At 34.0% G+C, this 17,715-nt stretch overlaps 1 protein-coding gene across 1 annotated transcript; it reads right to left on the bottom strand.

The window, feature by feature from the left end:
• Nucleotides 1-3,957: 3,957 nt before the first annotated feature.
• LOC146134662 (procollagen galactosyltransferase 1-like) lies at nt 3,958-14,109 on the bottom strand. Its single transcript, XM_083396825.1, has 13 exons — nt 13,803-14,109; nt 13,306-13,416; nt 12,785-12,902; nt 12,169-12,303; nt 11,369-11,573; nt 10,447-10,566; nt 9,868-9,956; nt 9,445-9,551; nt 8,974-9,106; nt 8,638-8,765; nt 6,483-6,689; nt 4,772-4,857; nt 3,958-4,262 (listed from the first exon to the last, which is right to left on the bottom strand). Exons 1-13 carry the CDS (start codon nt 14,084-14,086, stop codon nt 4,162-4,164), a joined length of 1,824 nt encoding a protein of 607 aa, XP_083252951.1. The 5' UTR covers nt 14,087-14,109; the 3' UTR covers nt 3,958-4,161.
• Between the last annotated feature and the right edge of the window lie 3,606 nt (nt 14,110-17,715).

The raw sequence follows: 17,715 nt of genomic DNA, 5'->3' as shown, positions 1-17,715 counted from the left end.
TTCTTGTTTAATTATAGTTTTGGCGTTATTTGGCATCGGGTCGTAAGGCGAAATTAAGTGGGTTTCCACATAGCAGTGGTGAAAGTAACCGGCACGGTACGGGAATCATTTTTGCAGTTACGATGTACCGGTAAAAAAAATATATTTTCTACCAGGATATGTCCTTCTTTCCCAGGCCATCCAGCCATCTTCTTGAATGTGATTAAACTAAGATTTCAGTTACATGATCTTGCACGACATTAACAATTAAACGATAGCCTTAGATTTGGTAAGGTTGCTTGTGTTACGTCCCGTTTTGAAGTAACTTGATGGCGTCATCTCTGAAAAAAATGTCACACGATCCGCTAGAAAAAAATGTCATCGTTTTTGTACGAAAATTATTTTACTCTAAAGCCTGGCACATTGTAGAGTTAAAATCTTCACCAAACAACGTGCGCAGTCGACTGAGCTCAAAATCATCTAGTTCAGTGCTTCCCAACCAGTGGGCCGCGAAGCTATCTCAGGTGGATTGCGAAACATTTCTAAAAGTTTTCTATTGGAATGTGAATTTTTGTGTTACCATTACGTGACATTTATGCAACAATGTAACAAGTACATCCAAGGCTCAAAACAGCCTGAAAATCGACACTCTTAATGCTACCTTACATAGTTGCCATTTTTTTATTACGGTAATCAACTAGAATTACCAAAAAAAAATAATCTAAAAACATCTAGATGTTTTATGGAGGAATCTAAAAAATAACATAAAAACGATTTAAAAAAAATCAACATTAAAAGCCTAATGCCGTATAAAGTTGCATAAAGGGACTTGCTTGATGCTTTAGATCTAAGATTTTCTGTTTTATAAAACATTTTACTGAACATGACGAGTTACTGAAATTTCGATATTATACCTCATTATTTATTTTCAAGTTACAAAAATTTCAAAACTTTTGAAATTAGTGAAGTATTTATCGTTGATAGCGAATCTGTCACTAATTTAGATTACACAATATTTTTTATAATAATCTAACAAAAAAATGATAAAATCTAGATTGTATAATCCTACATCTAGATTCAAACCAAAACATCTAAATCTAGATTAAAATAATCTAGAATGGCAACTATGCCACATTCCTTGTGAGCTGGCTCCCTTTTAAAAGTAAACTGCATGTGTATGCATGGTTTGTTCGTTCATTAATTTCTTTTTAATCGTTTGGTCATATCTTATTGTGGGGAGCACAATAAAACTTGCATTAAAAGTTGGTCGCGAACTGAAAAAGGTTGGGAAGCACTGCTGCTTGTTTTACGGCAGGGGGGCCAACACGTGACTCTTCACCCAGTTATATGCTGCTCTTACGTTCATGTACTATGCGCAAATAGTATTGATAAATGACATTATGTCGAGAAATGTGTATTTTTTCATCCAACGCGTCGCGTCTCCTTTTAAATTAAAACTTTGTCTATTAAACGAAATAAAGGCACTTTTTTCGCGCTTCGTGCGATCGCTTTGTGGGAGTGAGCAAGAAATGGAGTAATAGACCATTCTTTTCCTTTCCACGTGTGTGGCTCTTGACGGTTAAGCAAGCAACAAGTGCGACTCTTGGTATCTGATTGGTTGGCCGACCCTGTTCTACAGCACATACCCACCGCCAAGTCACTAAACTGCGAAGTATCGAATCCTCTGCAAGGACTGTAGGAGAACGCCCACCGGGTGGCGTACGGGTGCACGGTGAACATCGGCCGCACGGGGTCGCCCTTGAACGACAGTCGGTTCAGGTTGATTGCGCCCGAACCATCCGACATAACGCACCTGTAAAAAGTCAGTGCACTTAAGTGACGATTTGCGAATCACTTGACATGACTTGACTTAAGTATTTTGGGTGAATTACTTGACTTGACTTACGTCTTTCCGATAAATGACTTGGGTTGAAATGAAGTGAACTAATCCTTTTTTCGGTAAAATTGGGTTATTTATACCAATTTTTGCCCATTGCTTGCTTAACTGGAGGTAACTAAAGCAAATTTTGGCCTAAAAAACGGAAAGAATCGCTTTAAACGTTTATGTCTTATTTGTGCATAGTAACGTTTGGTATCGGACTGGGAGGTTTTTTTAATATTTTTACAGTTTTCTACATTTTTTTTACTTTTTTGTCGGAATAAATGTAAAGTATAGGACAACACAAGTCACTAAGTTTATTAAAAACGGGTGAAAAAAATCCAGGTTTATTTCATATAATCGATGGTTCTAAAAAGGCTGCCAACTGCTGATCCAGCAACAAATGCGAACACACAAAGTACCTGCATGGACCACTTCTAACGCAAGTTAATGATGTTGCTTGTACATTGAAAACACAGACAAGACCGACCAAGAGCAGATGGTAACAAAACATGTTTTGCAATCAGCCTAACTTCTTAAAAACCTGGTACCTTTTTAAAGTAAAAATAACAACAATTATGATTTCATAAAATAGTCCGTTTTTCTTTAAAATTAAAAGGGACTAAAATGACATAACATAAAATGGTGATAGAACGGTGTTTTTTTTTTCGGAACAGCGTAAATTAATCTACTTTTACACCTGCATAGCATAAATTTTTTGTTAAAATTGATACATGTATTTAGTTTTCAGTTAGGATTAAATTGGAATTAACACATACAATCACTGGAAACTTTTTAAATACTATATAGGGCGAATATAACAACTGTGTTTGACCGGCGCGCAAAAATATCTTGATCACTGGTTCTGCACAACATATTGATAGCTATTCCTATGAACTATAATGATGACATTTTTCGCTTAACTACAATATTCTGGGCGAATGTTGTGAAGGTTGTAGTACGTTGAATGCCTTACAAAAGTCAGTCGGCATAATAAGGAGCATCGTGCAAGCAAGGCCAGCCTAGAAAGAACTAGTCTGTGGTGAGATTCGAACTTCAGTCATACCGGGATCGTCGCTCTACCAACTAAGCTACACAGGCTTAGAGGGGAGCAAGTCCAGAAACAATCATAGCACCGTTGCCTGCTGCTTGTACAATGTACATACAACCTAACATGTAAGGTATCAGTAGCCGATATTCAGCATCTGAACGATTCATTATACATTTACGCAGCTTATATTGGCTTTGTGCAGACAAGGCTCATTATTGCGGTGTTTTGCATCTTCTTTAAGCGGTTTCGGTCACGATTTATTCGCCGGGTCTGGGAACTCAGACAGTCACGACTTTTGGTAATCCTGGGACGATTGATTGATTGTTTTTTAATATTTACAAGAGCTTGAATTGCAGCAAAGTAAATTCAAATCGTTTGGACTAGCTCAATGATTTCCAAAATATTGCAAATTGGTAACAATAATAATACGACTATAATATGATATGCTATTTTTTGTCTCTTGAATAACAAATTTACAACTGTGTGAATATAATTTTCAAGCCATATATTCTATTTATACAAAGTCAGGGAAATCCGTTTATTTAGTTTCAAGGTTAAAGATATCATAAAACTTAAGAGTTAAGAACCACTGGTTAATCGCGATTAGTTATCGGTACTTTAATTTCAAATGCAGAAAAAACAACTGATTGCCAATGAAAGTGGAGTGTTGCACCGAATTAAACATTCGCTGCAGGCTAGGCAGGGGTGAAGGTAGAAAAATTTATTTGATGGAACGCAAAAAAGTTCCGGAGATGACGTCACAAAGTAACGTCATAACGATCCGTCCAAAACCAGTAATTTTATGAAACCCGGGGTTCGATTTAGTGCACAATATGCTAATGAAATCTTAGTTTAAATACATTCAAGAAAGTGATGAGTTGGCCTGGTGAAAACACTTTTCACCGGTATGATATATCTCAAAAAAATTGCAGCAATTGTTTTTACCGGAACGCCGTTCTGGCTTACTTTCCCACTGAGTCAACGCAACCCTTAAAATATCAAAATCGCCTAACTAGGTGATAAAAAAAATTACAAACAAAAGTTTGAAGGTAACCACCATTTCTTATTTATTAGCAATCTTAAAAAAAACTATAAAACAAAGCACAATTCTCTTGGCAAGAAAGTCGAACAAAACGAAACAAAAAGCACTGAACTGCCAACACAGCTGAACATTTGCGCAAATAAAAGCTGGAATACTGCATCAATTTTTTCTAGGAGACATATTTGCTACTTTGTGCTACAAATAACCTCGTTATAATTCCTCTTTTGAGTTGGAACTTTCTTTATAAACAACGTTGCCAACATCTTCCCAAATAGATGAAGTCTCAGTATCACTGAAATAGTTCTCTTGGCCTGAATAGGTAGAAAATAAAATAATTATTGTTGTTATTGCATAGTGTCGTAAATACTTCGCACACCAGTGCTTTAATAAACTCTAAATTTCATCCGGCTTAATTGTGATACAGTGTTTCAAAGCCAATACAAAATCAGGCAGCATTTTGAAAGCGTTTCATATTAATAGTAAGATAATGGCTGGAGGTTGTAGTTGGACGTATAACAAATACCAAAGCTCATACAGAGGTAGGTGACATTTGTGAACGTTTTGAATAAATCTTGTGATGAAAATGAATAAAGAGATGTTTAAAAACGTTCACAAAATGCTTCCTATTTCTGTATGGGTTTTGATATTCATTTACGTCTCACTACAACCTCCAGCCATTATCTTCCAGTGTTTCTTACAGTCTTACACTAATGTACACAAGGGGAAACTTTAAACAATATCGACATTTTGAAAGTGAAATGTATTATTTTTTTATAAATAAGCACCTCTAGCAACATGTATATTTATAGCATTTTTTTACCAGTGTAATGAGTTGGGTAGACAAGTAGCGGTTCAACTGAATAAGCATCCACGTTGCGTAGAGGGAATTGGTCCATGTATTCCTGCCTGCAAGACAAGCACAATAAATACCACGGTGTCAACCCCTTGAATGTATGGAGGAAATTATTTTAGTTGCATATTTTGTCCACGACATCCAAGAATGACCTCAGGTCTTTTCGCTGCGACCCAAATACTAAGCGTGAATGTAACTGCAAAGTTTTGGCGACGCATTTCTAATTACTGAACATTTTGGAAGCTTAAAGTAGATGTAACGGAAATAAGGAAAAAAACAAAACATATAAAAAAGCATGAATCTACTCGAATTTAATAAATATAATAAATTTCGTCATATTGCTTTGGCACTTTCCTCAAATTCTGGAGAAATCAGAAATGTAATTGTTTATCGTTTTTTTTTTTTTGATGAATTAAAATAGCGTTTGCGAAAGAGGCGGACTGCGTAAGTTGGTCGCTTCTGCTAGAAACACTTGTACACTTTTTACCCTTTTTAACAGAAATCTGATTGTGCATGTGAGCGTGAAGCAAATTTCGCAAATATTTTAACAGACCTGTGATTTTTCCTTGCTGGAGTGATCTTAAAACAACACTGAAACAGTAATTTTCTCGGATTTAGTTCAGACAAACCAACTTATTTTTGATGTTTGTTGAACATAACCGGAAAGTCAATTCATCAATTTTGTTGAGGCATACTAATGACGTTATTAAGCAGTGTTGTAATGACTTAAGTCACTGTTTTCAAATGACTTGACTTGACTCCAGTCATTTGGACAAATGACTTGGGTTAAAATAAATTGTTTTAATTAAGCAATTAATTATAAAATTGCGTTATTTAACCCAATCTTTGCACATAAAAGAATTTTCTTGTAATCTGTTGCTTTTATGTTATTTTTTACTTGAGTTGCTCATAATAATCGGAGGAGTTTGCCCGGAAAGTATTGGACATCATTAACCACAAAGCTTAGCACGAATTTTCCAAACCCACTTACTTAGTATGTTGTGTTGAACATAATTTTCCAAATCTTTTGATTAAAAATATGATTTTGCAGATGCGCCTTTAAAGCAAATTTTATTGCGCAAATGTTTTAGCAGAACTGTGAGTTTGTCCCGCTGGAGTCGTCTTACAAACAATAGCGACACATTCGCAAATTTTTGACAACCCTAGTGTTGAATTTGGTAGTTCACATTTATGGGGCTAAACTGTGATTGTAGTGGTATGTAAAAAAAGCAAAACAAAATTTAGCATGCAGTTTGTTTAACACGTGATAACCGTCTTAAAACAAGATATTTTAATAACTGTTTAATAAGTTTGTGGCGACTCTATGCACGCAGTCTCCCTTCAGCATAGTTGCTGGCGTGTAACAGCCCGTGGGTGACCTAAGTAATGTCACACTCGAGTTAGCACACTGCAGTTGACGAAGCGTACAATTGCCTGTTTCTTGCGTACGTTTTCATCGTGGTTACGCGGTACATGTTCCACCACTTCTTTGAGCGCCTCATACAAGAATCATCGGTACAAGTTCATATTAAAATTACAGGTACTGCAGTTATTTTCTCTTTAAATAGATATATAAGAGAGGTTATTCTAAAACAAAACCCTCGTAAAAAAAACATTTTAGATGATTGGTCTTCAAGATTTATCAATCTTCAAATTAATGCGTTTCAAACCGACATACTTTGGATGTTTGTTGAACATAATTGGAAGATATTCATCCACGGGCACCATCTTCGGTAGGGGATTCCCCGCTAGAAGCTTGTGAGCACCAGCGTTTGAGACCAAGTACCCGAGGGTCCAGTAGGAATAGTCGGCTTCTACCAATAACTCGGTACCGGGAACATCTTTCTCGGGAACTTTCACCTGCATTCGCTTGCGGCCGATGTATCTGGGTGTGAAACAAGATTTTGTTGTAAATTTTGCGAAAATATTAATATGTCATAAAGCCATGGAATCTAATATCAGAAATATTTAAATTTCAGGAATGATTATACATAAAAAAAATCTTGACTAAAAAATACCAAAATTAAATTATGATAATTTTTTTGCTGATATTACGGTAACAAACCAAAAGTTCAATTTTATTTTTTTGTTTTTAATTTCTGACATTTGCAACAATTAATAAGGCGACAGACTGTTTTTGATATCCCAGATAGTACAGAAACAATTTGCGAGAAAAGTTCTAGATTAAATCATAAAAAATAAAATGGTATTCTTGAAAATGAAAAATCGTGTGAGGAAAACAAACGTATAATATTATTATATAACAAACAATAAAACTCGACGTGATTTCATTCGAATTAAGGAACTGACGACGCCAGTGTAGGCGAAATATACATTTATTTATAGTAGTGTCTGATCCTGGTTTTATGGAGTTTAAAGCTTTCAGTTTTTATACTCGTCAGTGTATAAAAGAACAGTGATCGAAAAGCAGCAACCTGCTGTCAATCGTTTCGGCTTCCATAAAGATACGCCCTTTTGTATAATACAACAATGTGCATCCTATTTTTATCGTGAAATAGGCTCGTTTATGTTTCAGATCTAATTGTGGACATTACCCGATGAATAGGTCAGTACAAAAATTGCAGGCTTTTTCCTGTCATTGCTTTCCATTTCCTTTATTGAACGATTTTATTTATTGTTGTACCTATGGTTTGCCACATGCTCAGATTAAGACTGCAAGTTCGTACACAGCGTTGCACATTTCTAAATAAACGGAAAATAATTTGTTTTATGATTTAAGATAACTTGGTCTTTGCCGCTAAATTAAGAATTATGTTGTGGTTAAGATTTGAACTACCGTCTTTGCCAAACTCATTTCAAGGTGCAGGTTACTTAAGGACATGTTGTACGCTTTTGCAGAAATCTGTTATTATTATGTTTTGTATTATAAATGAGTTAAAGTGCGCTTCTTGGAAAGGTACAATGAGCTATAGGTCAGCCACCCCTGCCTAAGGCCTGAGTAAAATTTCTATCTGCTTCATCTGAAACCTTATTTTCCTTCTTTTATCTTAGTTATCTGCGCTTCTTGGATTTAAGACACACATAAGAGTTCACAATGTGTTAGAAAAACCCTAATACTTTTACATTAAGAGTTAATATGAAGGCAAGAATGCATACGTGGGTTACGCGACCTTGTTCCTCAAACATATCTAAAAAAAAATCGCCACGCTCATAACCAAATTGCCAAGTCATTTTTTTGTAATTGCGCATAGAAAATGACCTAAAAACGACCTAAGCACTTTGTCTATGGATGGGGATGGTAAAAGGAGTGACTGAAGCAAAAACTTTGAAAATGTGTAAAAAAATGACTTAGGCAGTTGGTTATGAGCGTGACGAAATGATGAGTTCTAGTGTTTGCTACCCAATTGATTTACCTTTAAGGCGCTGTGCATCTCACTGTAACCTTGAAAATAAAAGTTGAACAGCTTGAGCAGTAAAAAGAGTCATCATCATTGTAATACAAAAACTGTCATCATCATTGTAATACAAAAATAAGTCACGTATTGAAGTAAATTAAGACGTACCTTGTAACATTGTGGCGCCAATCTGAACATTTTTTATGGACGCCTTAGACCAGGGGTGTCCAACTCAAACATGCCGGCGTGCCAATTTTTTATCTTATAACTTTTCCCGTGCCAAAGTTTAGCAACTATTTTTTAGTTGTTTGTTGTTGTAATTGCTGGGATTGTTTTGCATAGTGAATAAACAATGACAATTGGCTGTAGAACAAATTTAGCTTTTTCGTGCCATTTTTTATTAGGTCGCGTGCCTCATGTACATAGACTAAAATCCTAGACCAGCTCCTTATAATATCGTGTTTTCTATTTACTTACATTAGATCCCACTTTAGGTTTATTTCCTCAATTTCGCGCATTACGTTTTGCAATCTCCTCGCGAAAGCCTTTTCGAAGCGAATATCATCTTCAAGAACCATTACTTGCTTGTAGTCCTTCTCTACAACCTTTAAACAACCAAATATAGTCAAAAACAGACGTTTCTAAAAAGCCGAAAAAATCCTTGTTAAATAAACGATTTCATAATTAATGTTGCGTCTTGTCTATTGTTTCCAAATCGAGAATATTTTCAAATTAATAACGCAACTAAATTTCTGATCAATTTAAAAAAATATCTGAATAAAAAATGAGTAGGGATGACCGATGCTGCTTCACCTGCTTCCATATGAAGTAATGCGAGAGAAAGCATCCAATCTCTCCCCTTGTGAGAGTCCTTGTTCTGTAAGGATCCACGAATCCTGGCAACATGTCAATTCCCATCTGCTTCAAGTAACTAGTGTTCAGCGATCTGCAAACGTTTGTCGACATAAGGTGATGATGATGGCGGAAGGTTAAAAGTGAAAGATTCAAGAAAAACACTTTGCTATGTGACGGGACCTGTTTATACACAATATACTACAACTGAAAATAGTCTAAATAACATGTATTTAATCTGAAGGCACTAAATAATTTTTCACAATTAATTTTTTTCTTTTGAAAGTGCCTTCCTATATTTCAAATCATATATAAATATTTTAATTAAGCCACCATGGACCCCCTAAACTTGCAATGTACCCCCAATGGGTCAAAGAACCCCAGTTTAATAACCCTTGAAATAGGTTATTACTATTAGTTTAAATGCATTACTTGCTGTCAATTGCGTGGAAATGTGTATAATCGATTCCTTGATAATCCAGGACAGTCTTCATTCTGTAAAATCTGTCGTTTCTTCGCACCAAGTTGATCATAAAGATCTAAAAAACAAACATAGGATAGATTTTTTTAAATGCCTCAACCGAATTAATAAAAGCCTTTTTGAACTAAGCTTAAAATTGTTTGTTTAAAATTCCACAAACAAATTATAAATTGGTTTATTACGAGTCAGTTTCTGACAAGCAGTTTGAATAAAAAAGTCTATATGATCAAATTTCTATAGAAATACAAAAAGGTATAATTGTTAAACCATGGGCACTAGCATTCGGCAAAGGCATTACGTTTTTGTATTTTTATACATATTTTAAACGCTAGTGCATACTAGCGGCTTCAATAAGTTTAAAATTAAAAGCTTGCCTCATCAAAAGAAAGTTTGCTCGATGCTATTTTCGGTTTTATGATTTCCGACGGTTTCATTTCTATCCCGATTCCAACTGGTGGTTCGGCTTGAAACAAGTAAAAAAGTGTTAGGATACCTTTTAAGCAATATCAATTATATCCAAAATAATTAGTGAATTAATTTGAATGGAAAACATATAGATAACTTTTTTTATTTATGAAAGCGACGAAAAACAAAATAAAAACAGGATATGGCAGTACAAAGTTTAGAAAGCAAACTACCCATGTTCATTTATAAGGTGCATAAAGTCAGTGATTTTAATAGCAGCAGGCAATATTAAAAAACAAGCTTAGAAAAACCTTAAACTTTGTAAAAATATACCTACTGACAACTAGACTAATATATAACCTATAAATATGGACTAAAATCTCATATACAACAAACAATATTTTAGCAGTCAATTTTTCATATAAAAATTGAGGTTCTAATCTATTTTAAAAACCTAAAAATAATTAAGTTAAAATTATGTCGGAAAACCTAAGTTATTGTCCTGTTAAAATCACCTGCAGAAAATACTTAGAACAATTGAAACATACTCATAACTTCCATTAATAAGTGAGTGAAGGTTTCAACTTCTTCAATGAGAGATTGTGCTGGTTTTAGTGGAATTGGCATATATCCGTAAACATATCTGTTGTCCACAGCCATCGCTATGCCTGGAATAACAAAGTATGGTTTATAGATTGGAAAATTAAAGCACAATGACAACAATTTAAAAGCACTATAAATATAAACAAATAAGAGTTGAACAAAATAATTTTAAATATATGGATGATATGGCTGGTACCACAACGAAAGCCATCATACGCTAACCGAGTCTGTTGATTAATAATGCAAGCAAGGTGGGCTAGAAAAACAACTAACCTTCAGTGAGGTTTGAACTCACTACATGTTACATGAGCTGTTATGGCTAATCAAAAAGCGCCTTAAGATGTTGTATTGTACACATATGTGTGTGTATGTTTTATTTGTAGTATCATGTATAATTATTCATGTGGTTGCATAACTTAATCAATGTTATGTTAAAACCATTTGTTCTTAAACTATTTTAAAGTTTTTTTAGGGAATTCCAATTTTTTTAAAGTTCAGTGCAAAAAATAATTTAAAAAAGAAAAAAAGGTCACCACATAAAAAACAGAATAAAAATTAAACCAAAAAGATTATAGAAATTGAATAAAATTTGGTCAAGTTTCTTGAGAATTGAGATGGGAACTAACTGCTTAACTTTATTACATTTACCTATTTTTTGGAGCACTAAAAGTTATATCATTAGGGGAGACCAAAAACTTTTTACAGACCCAGATTAGACACTAGAAAAACACTGTTAAACAAGCAATAAATCTAACTTGAAGACTTTGCTTGACAAAATGAACATTTTAATGTACAGATTACTACCCTAGAAAAACATACACAAAAGAAATCATGTTTTAGCAAGCATCTAATGATATATGTACAAACCAAGGTGTTTGCAGTTGTATGAAAACACTATAATATCGTCCAACTCTAGATTGTAGTGATCAAGAAGTGGCCAAAACTGCAGGTGTTCCGTAATCTTGTGTTTCAAGTTGATCAGAAAAACTGAATGTGTCATTGGAACTTCAAACACTCCGACTGTTGCACGATCTTTGATCGGGAAGTAATCGTCTGTCCGCACATAATAACCCTGTTGAATAAATACATAATTACAACAATGTTGATAATAACTACTAAAATAATGCATTATTTTTAACTAAATAAAAATGTTTTGTATTGCAAGACACATAAATACAAACTTTGTTTAATTGTAATTAGTGAATATAGTAAAAATTTAAAAAATAAGAAATTACTTCTATAGAGATTGTTTTAGGTTAAAAAATTAACAAAATACCAATTTTCCTATGAGCCTAAACATAAAAAAGCAGCTCAAACAAAACAAAAAGTGTGTTTTTCAAGGCCAATTTTTTTGCAGTAGTTGAAATTTATTTACATTTGTTTAAAGTGGCCAACATATTATTAAAAAAAATCATTAAAAAATGAATACAAAGAGTTGTTAAAATGACAATTAACAATCAACCAGCACTCTGATACTATTTAGTTAAAGGATGTTTTTTTGTTGTTTTTTCACACTAATAAGCTTCTTGGCTCAAATTGCAATTTTTGTGTCAAACATGTCGATAATTTTAAAATTAACTGTTTTGTGATTGAGGATTACTATTTAAACTGGCTGGAGGAATTAGGTTTGCTTTATTTACCAAATAAACACAAGGTTTGTTATTTACCTTTTCATCCTGTCCGGCCCAAAAGTTGGAATAACTTCCCAATGTATCAAGCATCGGAGAAACCATTATCCTTTCAGTAGTGATGAGATGCCACAGTGTAAATGGATTCACCAGTATGTTGTCAGCATCTAGAAGCTTAAAAATAAAAAGGCAAAATAAAAAGTTTCTTACATGAACAAATCCTGCAAGGACGGTTATAGACCAAACCTGCGGTTCCTAAAGTTGGGTCTGTTGGGCAAAGTTTTGAGTCCCAAACTCAATCTAAAACAGGTGTATGGAATAAGGCAAGGTAATTTAAAACTCACACAAATTTAATTCTTCTTTTCCATTTTGCATCTTTGTCTTTATCTACTGACATTTTTACAATACTTTTATTTCAAGGGTCTCGCGATCGTTATTGAAATTGCACAATCAGTTTTTCAAAAGTTTAAGAACCACTGTACAAGTGGGATGCATAAATAGAAACTTTAAGTTACAACAATATAAGTTAATAACAAAATCTAAATAATGCTCACCATTTAAAACTAAGTCAGATAAGAAATATATATATGTACGCTATGAAAACAACATCGTACAAAACAAGGTAACAAATGTGTGGCAGAAATAGAATACTTACAAACAAGAAATCAGCCCAGCTTTGTCTCGCTTTTACAAGAGCTTCTTGTCGCAACTTAAGCATCCTAATATGCCTTTCCCTTGGCCAGTGCACGTTGCTAGATTGACCTTCATAATACCTGTAAAAACATTTACACCATCATTCTATTTAAGTTTACATAAATGCATTCATAGCTATAGACCTAATAATTTAAGCACGAACAATAAAACTGTAAAATAATATTATGTGAAAAGAACAAAGTTTTTTTTAAATTGTATTTTAAGTAAACCAAATACAGATTGAAAATTGTCAACGAGAAAATCATCTTAAATTGAGTGCTTAAAAACCAAATTTTATCATTTTTGTAGTAAAAAACGCCTTATTTTATGAGCAGTGGCTTGAATGAGCAGATATAGAAATGTTTTAGAATAAATTAATTTTAGTCTGAGTAACCCTAGGAAAGTTTATTTGTTTGCAAGATCTGCCCCTAGCCTCACATGCAGCATTGTATAAACTAGTATATTTATAAGTTTAATACTGACCAGTTGTATTCAGGATTTTCGACCTGAACACTATGATATTGCTGTTTTACGCTGTTCGTCCATTTTTCAATGATTTCCATGGACTTGTCACTGTTATGGTCGGTAACAATCCTGTTCAACAAATAAACAAATCAGAAACCTTATATTTTATAATCAGGTTTTTATATTATACCTGGGGTTCCTAATCCTACCACAACCGACACAAAAATTTTACTAATTTAGGTTTGGACACAATTTGCTTCTAAATATCTTGTGTGTACATGTAACCTGACTTCATTCCAAGATATGCGGATGGCAAAGATTACCACCAAAAAATTTTGGCTAAAAACATATATTTATTTTTTATCGTAACACAGCCATGACGCTAAATAACATATTGATGTGGTTAGCCAAAAAAATTTGATGGAAAGGCATTGATATGCAATTGGACTGGTCACAGAATAACAACTGTCTGAAATAATTGTTAAAAATAACATTAGTAATACCTTTATACATACCATAAAGATATTCTCTTTTTAGGATAGTTTAAATCCTCAAGTCCTCTGAAAAAGTAAGGCAGTGAATGCTCCTTGTTTCTCACAAATATGGCCACAAAAATTGTGGGGGGCAAAAATGATGAGTCGTGAACATCGTGGTTCAAAAAGAAGAGCTTGTTTTTAATAGCGTCAGATTTTTCTTCAAAGTTTCTTTCGTCTTTAGAAAATGCAACGATGGCCAACGAAACGAACAAAATTATTTGTAGAAATACATTTTTGCTAATTGATTTTTGTTCGTACCGCATTATACAAAATTAGGCTGTAAAGAACAACTGCATAACAAAAAGCATGTTTATTTATTTCAGTAATATTTTGACCTAAGTGAGATGCTAGATGGTATAAAAATACAAAACAGTATTTGGTAATAGTCTACAATCCGGCGCTGGAGAATCCTACCATAATGCACATTATTTGGGTTAGGGTGCGAATCAGCGTTTGGGTGGGTCAAGTATTAGTATATTCATTATTTAATAATAATAATACTTGACCCACCCTAACCCCATACCTCAACCCGAATAATGTGCGTTGTGGTAGGATTCTAGACCAGGGTCGCTTTTCTAAATACAGCTATTTTAGCTAATTGAGTAATATTGCTAGTTAAACCCTACAGTTACGAAACCAATCAAAAAAAAACAAATTGCAAACTTGGAGAATAAATATTACTTGACCCACCTGAACTGAACCCAAACCCTTAGTGTACCTCACCCTAACCTAATGTGTATTGATTTTAAAAGTGGTGCGTTATACTATTCTGTGAACAATGATTGAAGTTATTTGGTTTGTTTAATTTAATAAAAATATCGGGTATCATCAAATATTGGACATTCCTATTTTTGATGCTTAGCTAGTAGCCTGAAAGCTGCGCAACTTATTTTAGCTTCTCAAAGTTAAAGTAAGCCTTACTTATTTTTCAAATAAGTACAAGAAATTGGTTAATAACAAACTCTTATCAATTTACTGTGAGCTTTAACACTTGGTCATTTTATTCTATGTCCCTAAAGTACACGCTGGCATTTAATTTAAAAAAAATAATTTCTTTTGCAAAAATTCTCCGGATTTAGCTTTGTTTTGCCCAATCAACTCATTATTGGACACTATTCGTATAATCTGTAATGAATACCCATTCAACAAAAGATTTATTCGAAAGAACGAAAGTAAAAATTAAAATAAAAGTAAAAAAACCTATTAAATGATTAAACAATTTAAAAATGACACGCAATCACTTGTGGGAGTCCCCCCAAATATTTCTAAATGTCCTAAATTTATAACATAAAATTATTTGCAGCGAAAACACTAAAAAGATTTTTGGACCAACTGATGATTTATGTCAGGCAAATTTAGTATAAAAATCTTGGTTCTTATCTCAACAAGTTGATTATTTACGCGTTGTAGTCGTTTTTTATTTAGCTAACGTTAATATTTTAAAAAAAAGGCTTTGCATTTGTTGGTTGTACTTCAGTTGTACTTTCAGTTTGTAAATCCACTTGCAAAACAAGTACAGCATAACAAATACAACCTGCGCGAACTTGGCGTGTTGGAATAGGTTTTGGGCAATATCTCCGAAAGTTGTGACGATACAGAGTTGAATTTTTTACGCAGTCCTTGTATTGGTTACATCTTTCCAGCTATCACACTTTTAGCGAAAAATATTGAAACAAATTAATGTTCAAAAATATGAATATTAATATTCAGCGATATTAACCCTTAACTGTTGAGCCAACAAGTTCAAATTTTAACGATATAAACTAGGAGTCACCACCTTCAAAATGAGAAATCATGTTTAAATTCATTCTGACTGGGTGTTTACTGTTTCTTTGAAAATTCATAACTGCCCAAATTCGAAAAAACGCCTTTCGTAATTAATGTTCGCATAAAGCAATTAAAAATGACGCTACAAAGTTTAAATTTTCACACAGTCCTTGTATTGGTTACATCTTTCCAGCAATCACACTTTTAGCGAAAAATATTGAAAATATTGCCCAAAACCTATTCCAGCGCGCCAAGTTCGCGCAGGTCAAATACAAGGGCTGGATTAAGGATTGCTGTTTGGTTGGAGAGGAAGCAAATTTTCAGCGATGGCGTTGCAACATTACGTCATAAAACAATGATCTTAAAAACACTTGTTGTTCTCAAAAGTTCTTTTCATAAGCCAAGCCAGGGGGGGGCCTGAGGGGACATGCCCCCCCAAAAAAAATTATAAATATTTTACTCTTAATACTTTGTTTTTTTAGCATTTGTGAGCAGTACCACAACAATCGATCACAGGCATGCCACACCTTTAATTGTCATGCATTGTTACGTCACAAACGGTGTAGTTAATATTACATTTGACATACATTAATGTAGTTTTACTACTCAAAAGTCAGTTTTTGCTGTTTGAATGGTTTTCTTTGCGTTTAACACTCAGTCAGCTGCTGCTCGAAACGGTTTGCTAGCATTGTTATTTCGTTCGTTACGGCAATTAATACAATGACAAAAGCTAAACAAAAAGTTCAAACTTTTTGGCCCCCCCCCAAAATTTTCAGCTGGCTACGCCACTGGTTCTTTTTCGCAAATATGCGGACGCAGTGGGAAAAAATGTATTTCTATGGAAAATTTTGGAAATATAGTCGTGGAAACTACTTAAAGAAATAGCGAAACACAAAATAAATTGCAACAAAAAGCCAGCAAAACTCAGTCAACAAATTAAGACATCTATCGAATAGGCTAAGTAATGGTTATATAACGAATAGTGAAATAATAGTTTGAAAATTAAAGTAAGAGCACTTTGGTGCATATTTTGCTGTTTATTTCCAAGATTGCTGGGTAAAGTGTGGTTGTATTTACGCGTGCAGCTAAAACGTTAGGATATTTTTTTATTTTCTTTCGACTTGGACATTTTCCAATCCACTAAGATTCCAATTAGGTGAAGTCCCCAAATAAGAAGCACTCCAACCAAGGATTCCATCCACAAATTAGAATTCAGTGCAGAATCAGGAACAACCCTTTCAAAACAGCATTAAAAGAATAAATCAAATGTGTTTTGCAATGTTGTATTTGAAATCAAATTTCGACCTCAAGTCTTGAACAGTGACAGCAGTATAGCCATCTTAAATGCTAGCATTGTTGGACTATAGCAGTGATTCTCAACCTTTTATTTACGGCACCCCTAAAAAAATAGACTTGCGATACCTCAACTGGAATTTTCGTTAAGTATTTTACTGAAATGTCACTAGGCCTATAAATCAAACTGGAACAACACAATCAACTTAAAACATGTAGGAAAATGTCATTTGATATAATCGTCTCTTATCGTACACAAATATAGAAAATTCTTAAAGATTCTCAAATATCTCTCGCCCCCCTTGAGCATTAGAAATGGCACACCAGGGCGCCGCGGCACCCCGGTTGAGAACCATTAAACTATAGCATAGGCGTCCAGCTAATTTGATTAAAGGGTAAAATTTGCGTTTAAAACCTTCGCAGGACATAATTCAGCAAAATACTAGGACAGGTACAGGATTTTCGTGTACGAAGCCAATACATTTTATAGGAATGATGTCACAAAGGTACGTCTAATGGTAAACCATAAAACAATTAATCTTTCAAAACGTGCTCTTTGCAACGAACTCGAGCGCAAATATGCAGATTGAAAACCTGTCGAATCGTGCGAAGTGCGGAACAAAAATTCCCGTTATTTAAATTGGTAAAAAGTTCAATTCAGAGGAGACGTGACGCATTAGGCACATAAAAGGGGCTTGCTATTGCTCGAAATCACTTAAACGGGAAAAAGTACTTACAACAGTAAGAAGTTCACACGAAGCGCTAAAATAAATTGAATTTACAAAATAAAAGTTCGCAAATAATTAGTTTGGACAAGGCCACAGTCTGGTGC

The sequence above is a fragment of the Ascidiella aspersa genome, chromosome 9 (genome assembly GCF_963924565.1).
Source record: "Ascidiella aspersa chromosome 9, kaAscAspe10.2, whole genome shotgun sequence".
Classification (NCBI taxonomy): Eukaryota; Metazoa; Chordata; class Ascidiacea; order Phlebobranchia; family Ascidiidae; genus Ascidiella; species Ascidiella aspersa.
This window is presented reverse-complemented; position numbering and strand designations above follow the sequence as displayed.

Excerpts from the sequence above, each read along its gene's own strand:
- LOC146134662 (XM_083396825.1), bottom strand. The coding sequence starts at position 14,086 with ATGCGGTACGAACAAAAATCAATTAGCAAAAATGTATTTCTACAAATA. Across the intron at positions 10,567-11,368 it reads ATACAACTGCAAACACCTTG|GCATAGCGATGGCTGTGGAC; the intron begins GTTTGTACATAT and ends TTGTTATTCCAG. Across the intron at positions 4,263-4,771 it reads CTACCCAACTCATTACACTG|GCCAAGAGAACTATTTCAGT; the intron begins GTAAAAAAATGC and ends CTACCTATTCAG.